This window comes from Aegilops tauschii, chromosome 4 (assembly GCF_002575655.3).
Source record: "Aegilops tauschii subsp. strangulata cultivar AL8/78 chromosome 4, Aet v6.0, whole genome shotgun sequence".
NCBI lineage: Eukaryota > Viridiplantae > Streptophyta > Magnoliopsida > Poales > Poaceae > Aegilops > Aegilops tauschii.
This window is the reverse complement of record NC_053038.3, coordinates 77187834-77194836: the sequence shown is the minus strand read 5'-3', so window position 1 is coordinate 77194836 and position 7003 is coordinate 77187834. Positions and strand designations below refer to the sequence as shown.

General features: G+C 46.0%; 1 protein-coding gene across 2 annotated transcripts; it reads left to right on the top strand.

Moving 5' to 3' along the window:
- The first annotated feature begins 518 nt into the window (after window positions 1-518).
- LOC109752032 (protein kinase STUNTED) lies at window positions 519-4798 on the top strand. 2 transcript variants are annotated; one of them, XM_020310900.4, is made up of 11 exons: window positions 519-1026; window positions 1189-1283; window positions 1762-1883; window positions 1984-2120; window positions 2209-2766; window positions 2847-3095; window positions 3178-3344; window positions 3435-3514; window positions 3610-3757; window positions 3889-4038; window positions 4144-4798. In XM_020310900.4, exons 1-11 carry the CDS (start codon window positions 804-806, stop codon window positions 4411-4413), a joined length of 2199 nt encoding a protein of 732 aa, XP_020166489.1. In that variant the 5' UTR covers window positions 519-803; the 3' UTR covers window positions 4414-4798. The 2 variants fall into 2 exon arrangements, with proteins under 2 accessions (XP_020166489.1, XP_020166488.1); XM_020310899.4 differs by having other exon boundaries at window positions 637-1026; window positions 1186-1283.
- Window positions 4799-7003: the final 2205 nt, after the last annotated feature.

Below are 7003 nucleotides of genomic sequence, written 5' to 3'. Positions count from 1 at the left end.
CCGCCGCCCAACTCTCAATCAAAAAGGAACCATCCACAGACAAGGCAACATGAACAAAGCCTCCAAAAAAATTAGTTAACATATTTTTCATGGACATTGCCCAATTATACCCCGCAAAAAAATACTAATAAAATGTCTATTTTATCCTTTAGCCAACTAAAATTTCAATTTCGCGTGTATTCATAGTACTCCCTCCGTCCTTGAAAGAACTTTGTTGGAGGGTCAAACTATCTTAAAGTTTGACCGAGTTTGTGCAAAAATATATCAATGCTTGTGAAACCAAATAAGTATATGACGAAAATATATCTTATCATGAATCTAATGTAATTTGATGACGTGAATGTTGGTTTATTATTGTGTAATACGGTCAAACGTAAAAAAAATTTGACTGTTGGAAGTACACTCTTTTAACGATGGGGGAGTAGACATCATAAACTGGCATGGATTTATAAGGAGCAGTTATAGTAAATCGCTATTTTTTCGAGGTATAAATACCTCAGTTCGGAAATATAGTGACCAACTAAGCATGTCTCTAAGCGCCGTTAAGATTGTCCTCTACTTAACCGCGAAGGCCCAGCAAACAAAAATATACTCCAATACAAAGCCGCATAAAACGCAGGGCCCCCTCCCCATGGGATCGTCGTCCTCCCCACACTCCCACGCGCCCCCCGATACAACGCAACGCTCCTCTCTCTCTCTCTCTCTCTCTCTCCCCATCCCTCGCTGTCCTCCGCGGCAAGTCAAGTGGAACGCGAATCGAAAAGCAGCGGCCGGAGGCGGAAGGGAGCGTGACGCCGCCCGCCATGAGGCTCCTCGTCCCCGACGGCGCGCGCCAGCGCTCCGATGCCGCGACGCCGCGCCGGCACCGCCCGCCGTCCGAGGCGCCGCCGGAGGCGGCCGGAGCTAGCGGGAGGACGGTGGCGGTCGGGATCAGGTGGGACGCCGCCAGCCGCGAGCTCCTTACGTGGGCGCTCGTCAAGGTCGCCAATGCCGGCGACCGCGTCGTCGCCCTCCACGTCGCCGCCGGTGCGTCCCTCCCCTCTCCACGGCCCAGCGCCGCCGGTCACCCGTGTCTCTAATTTCCTCGCCGTCGGTTTTTACCAAGTTCGAGTTCCGTGGTCGCGAAAATTTTCCTTCGGTCTTGTCATGAGATTAATCTCCTCCTTTTCCTGCCTTTTCATTCAGCAGGCGCAGGAGGGGCTGGGCTGGAGGAGAGGAGGAAGGCCGCGGATTCGCTCGCGACGGTGCTCGCCGTTTACGACGGCTTCTGCAACCTCAAGCAGGTCCGTCCCTCCGTGCTTCCCAAAACGCTCTCTATTTTTTGTTACCACTACTTTATTATTATTCGCGAGAGTAACTTCCGGATTCCTATTCAATGGCTGCGGTTCATCCAAGCACTTGCCTTTTCCGTCACGGAGAGCTCCCAATTTGACCCGTCATTAATTTGCTGGTCCATCCGATTTTAGCTCAAACTTAAAACTTTCCACCTCTTCCGTACCATTTGATGCTGACAATAGCTTACCGGGTGGTCCAACCCTTGTGTTTTCATTCAGTTTTGGTGGCTTGAAATTTTGGCAGCTCTTAATTTTCACCCCCAACCATTTAATTTTTACTGCCACTGCTTGTCAAGTCGAGGGACCAGGACTTTGTAGTCCTTTGATCCTACCACCGGGAATTTGCCTCAAAATTAACTCTCTCTCTTTTAAAAGTTTTTCCTCCTCAAAATTCTCATCGCTTTGTTGTTCCACTTACCTTCGGCAGATCAATTTGGAGCTCAAGGTCTGCGCAGGATCGTCTATCCGGAAAACTCTGGTTAAAGAGGCGGCTTCATGTGGTGCTGCACATCTCATCCTCGGTGTCGCGAAGAATTCTCGGTCCTTTGGGTACTGAATCTGGCACATTCTCCACTCCTTGTTGTTAAATTGGTCCAAATTCGTTTGTTCCTCATATTAGTGTCCTTGTTTCTTTTCAAATATATATCAGATCCTCCTCCACTTCAGTTGCCAAGTACTGTGCAAAGAGAGTTCCCACGAGTTGCTCGGTTCTTGCTGTGAACAATGGCAAGATTATTTACCAAAGAGCTGCAGCACACGAAGAACCATTCAATAGCACTAGCGCACGTAAGTCAATCAACAATATCACTTGCATTTGTTCATTTCTCTGTCTGTGGTTGACATGAGTATGCTTAACTCTGTAACTGGAATGCAGCCGAGACTCCAAGGAGGAGTTACCGCAAGCTTTTGACTTCCCTGATAGGAGAGAGATCTCAGGACGAATGTATAAAGGATAACAGGTCCATTTCTCGGGCTGTCACCATGCCAATGAGGTCTCACACCTCGCCAAAGGAAGTTTCACTAGCATTGGTTCCAGTTAAGGTTTGCCGACGTGAATCACCAGAAGTAGCAACTGGCTGGCCATTCCTAAGGAAGAAGTTATTGCCCAACCGACAGGATGCGTTGTCTGACAAGCCCAAGATGTCTGTGGTGCAGTGGGCAATGCGGCTTCCGAGCAGGTATTCAGCTGTTTCGCCGGTCCATGTTGAACACAGAACCACGAGACCAGACTCAACCAACAGTGTCAGTCGTATCTTGCGTGATAGGGTAGTTATCCCCTCCAGAAGCAATTCAGGTGGCACTTCTGTTGTGATTGAGGAATTGGATAAAGAAATTCCAGAGGAGCTGATCTCACTCAAAGAGAAATTCTTATCCCTGTATTCTTCGTACAGTTACAATGAGCTTGCAGATATCACTTCTAATTTTTCATCTGGTATGTATATCATATTAATTTCTATTATTCCCATTTCCCTAGACATGTTATGTTTAGCCATTAGGTGTTTGTTTGTGCAGAGTGTATAATTGGACAAGGTGGCACGAGCCAAGTCTATAAAGGTTGTTTGACAAATGGCAAGGAGTTGGCAGTGAAGATCCTGAAGTATTCCGATGAGGTACTGAAGGAGTTCACATCAGAGATCGAGATTGTCAGCTCCGTCGTTCACAAGAACGTCATATCCATCACTGGCTTCTCCTTCAAGAACAATGATCTTCTATTGGTATATGAATACTTGCAAAGAGGCAGCCTAGAAGAAATACTGCATGGTATGTTCCATAGCTTGTGTCACCTGTTTTCTCTCTGTGCTGTTTCCATGAAAAAACTCATCTTATTGTTAACGTGATGTAGGCGAGAAAGAATGTAAAAGCATGTTTGGTTGGACCGAGAGGTTCAATGTGGCGGTAGGTGTTGCTCATGCACTGGATTATCTCCATGGTAACGGCAACAGTCGCCCAGTGATCCATAGGGATGTCAAGTCGTCAAATATCCTCGTCTCAGAGGATTTTGAGCCAAAGGTAAACATATCACCCTGTTCCACAACATGCTTCAGTTCTTGTGCGGCATCAAATTAGCTGAATCAAGATATCTACGTTTGTGTGATGCAGTTATCAGACTTTGGCCTTGCGCTTTGGGCCGCTGATGCAACACCCCAGATCACATGCAATGATGTAGCAGGAACTTTTGGGTTAGTTAGCTGATCATGTGCACGCTAGCTTTGCCTTTTTTATGCTCTGCTGCAACATTTGCTTTACTGATGTATGTATACATACCTTACCCCAGGTACTTGGCTCCTGAATACTTCATGCATGGCAAGGTGAACGACAAAATCGATGTTTTCGCTTTTGGTGTTGTTCTTCTTGAACTCGTCTCAGGCAGGAAACCGCTGTGCACTGGTTGTCCGAAAGGCCAGGAGAGCCTAGTTATGTGGGTAAGTGCATCATCCCTATGCAACGTCACATGCTGCTTGTTTGTTTGAAAATAAAAATTTGCTTGATCTATTGTAAAGAATGGTTCCTTCCTGTAGTTTTAACAGAGAATTTGGTTGTTTGTGTTGTATAGGCGAATTCTATCATCCAAGGAGGAAAGCTCACGCAACTGGCAGATCCTAGCCTGCCTACCGAAGGCCATGCCGATGAAATTGAGAGGATGACACTTGCCGCTTCGCTCTGCATCAGACCGACACCTCAACACCGTCCTCATATCGCAGTGGTGAGATTTCGTGTGTGATGCATATGGATAGTGCCATTTATCATGTTGCGTAATGCGTATTTCCTTTGTACTCGCATCTTACAAGCTTCCATCTGTAAACATCAGGTTTTGAAGCTACTTGACGGCGACAATGACATTCTCAAGTGGGCTAGATCTCATGTTGGTTTATCGTACGAGAGCGATGGCGACGAAGACGACGTCGTCACGCTCGCGCCACCGCCGGAGAACAACACCAACATCCAGTCGTACATCAATCTCGCCTTTGACGTGGACGACGACTCCGCCTCGGTGAGCAGCAACGACTTCATCACGGCAAACACGTCCCTGGAAGAGTACCTACAGGGAAGATGGAGTCGGTCGTCGAGCTTTGACTGACCGGCGGATCCATGGCAGAGTTGGTGCCCAAGTTTTGTTCATAGAGATCCTTCCCCTCTCCCACTTCCTAAGTTAACCTGTTGCTCCTTGGGTGAGAGGCGGCACATGCAATGCAACGCCCTCCTCAGGGTCTATGTTCGGATCATTATTTCTCGTTTATTTTTCTTCCCCCTAGAGTTGTTATGAGTGAGCCTGTAATGTTCTCACCCAAAGGATGAGATGAGGAATAAAGTAGAGCAGGGAGAATGGAACTGTGGGTCGTTTGCCCACACCACACCCAAATCATTAGTGATGGTTCCGCCCTTTGCTCACTTGTTAAGAGTAAAATCATCATGAGACTGAGACTGCTAAACGTGCTTGGTATGAGAGAATATTTACTGCTGAATTTCACTGTGGATGTTGAATTGCTTCTGCTAGTGCCTTGTGCTATTACCCATCACATATGCTCCAGATCGTGAACAAGGTCAGGATCAATGTATTCACACCCAGATACTGCTAGCATAATATTAATCCAGGCTTGTGCTCCACGATGATGCATCCACTAGACAATGAAGGGCCAGTGATTCTGATAACTAACTAATGGGTGTCTGCTTCAGCATGGCATCTCATGGTCCCGGGCATCGTCAGGTCGGTCCAACCAACGAACAGAGCCGATCATCATTAAAAGGAAAGAAGAGAGAAGATCATGGAGGAGGAGTAAAGCTGTCCTACTAGTAGTAAGATACTAAAAATCCTTTGGTGATCGCAGGCAGGCACAGTTGGGACAACATGTTGCATCACATGGGGCTGGCTGGGGGAATCACATTCACACTCACATGAACCAACCAACCAACCCGGACCCGTGGATGGTACTGCATGAGAGGAGAGAACCGACAATGGCAGGATTCTTGAAGAGAAGCTTGGCGACAGACAGCGAATAACGGGGACACACACTAGTACTCCCTCAGTTCCTAGATATAAGTCTTTTTAGACATTTCAAATGGGATGCAACATACGGATGTATGTAGACATATTTTAGAGTGTAGATTCACTCATTTTGTTTCGTATGTAGTTACTTGGTGGAATCTCTAGTAAGACTTATATTTAGGAACGAAGGGAGTACTACTTATTATGACACGCATGGATAATGGTCAACAGATCCCATCAAAACAAACGGGCAGCGCATCAAGAGAAACTCAGAGCACATTTACCTGTCCTAGCTAGGTTTTGCTCAAGTTCTACTATTTGTTGGGCCAACTTGGGTTCCAAATCTAACCTGACACGCACGTCATCACAGACGTTTTGAAGAAAACAGTGCATAGGCAAGGTAATAATACAGTGGTTGACATGTTGATCTTCTGTTTTGTAGTATTCCACCTCATCTAGAAAAGACAATAAAATATGCAACACAGGATTATATTTACCATCATTTGTAGATTTACGGTTATGATATCCTGACATAATGAGAGTATTAAAATTAAGAGTGAATTACATCAACCTAGAGAACATGTGAATAAGAGAAGACGTCTCGGACAATGGAGAGAAATATCTCATCTTACGTGCACTTGTTTAGGCGCTAGAGGAGCCTGAACATGTGAATAGTCCATTGTTACTTAAGAATTTTGCAGACAGTTAGTAAAATGTTTAACCCGAATAGACGAGAGATCAGAGTCCCAGAGTATAGACGAGGAATAAAAGATCCTAATACCATCCAGTAACGACGTGGGTCCATAAGCCATACAGCCAAGTTAGTAAAACAGTTTTGGACGACTAGACTCAACTTCGGCCAAGGAGTCGGAAAGGGGGGTCCTACAGGCAGTCGGCTCTGATACCAACTTGTGACGCCCCCGATTCAATCGTACACTAATCATACACGCAAATGTGTATGATCAAGATCAAGGACTCACGGGAAGATATCACAACACTACGCTAGACACAAATTAAAATAATACAAGCCTTATATTACAAGCCAGGGGCCTGGAGGGCTCGAATACATCAGCTCGAATACACAAGAGTCAGCGAAAGTAACAATATCTGAGCACATACATAGGTTGAACAAGTTGCCTTAAGAAGGCTAGCACAAAAGCAGCAACGATCGAAAAGGCAAGGCCTCCTGCCTGGGAGCCTCCTAACTACTCCTGGTCGTCGGCCAACTCATAGTAGTATCCGCCCTCGGGGTAGTAGTAGTCTTCGTCGAAGGTGGCGTCTGGCTCCTGGGCTCCACCATCTGGTTGCAGCATCCGGGAAGAATGGAAAGAGGTGGAAAAAGGGGAGCCAAGCAACCGTGAGTACTCATCCAAAATACTCGCAAGCAAGGATCTACACTACATATGCAACATTATTAAAGAGGGGCTGTATATGTGGACTGGACTGCAGAAATGCCAAAATAGAGAGAAGGCATAATGAAAGATCGAGGATGTCGCCTAGAGGGGGGTGAATAGGCGCTTTAAAATAATTATGGTTTAGGCTTGAACAAATGCGGAATAAACCTAGCGGTTAATTTGTCAAGCACAAAACCTACAACAACTAGGCTCACCTATGTGCACCAACAACTTATGCTAAGCAAGATAAACTACTAGGTGATAGCAAGATATATGATAAGAAACAATAT

What these genes read in the sequence shown, in the direction of transcription:
- LOC109752032 (XM_020310899.4), top strand. Translation starts at nt 804, where the DNA reads ATGAGGCTCCTCGTCCCCGACGGCGCGCGCCAGCGCTCCGATGCCGCG. An exon ending in CGCCCTCCACGTCGCCGCCG is followed by an intron (nt 1,027 to 1,185) that starts GTGCGTCCCTCC and finishes CTTTTCATTCAG; the next exon opens with CAGGCGCAGGAGGGGCTGGG. An exon ending in GATGTAGCAGGAACTTTTGG is followed by an intron (nt 3,515 to 3,609) that starts GTTAGTTAGCTG and finishes ACCTTACCCCAG; the next exon opens with GTACTTGGCTCCTGAATACT.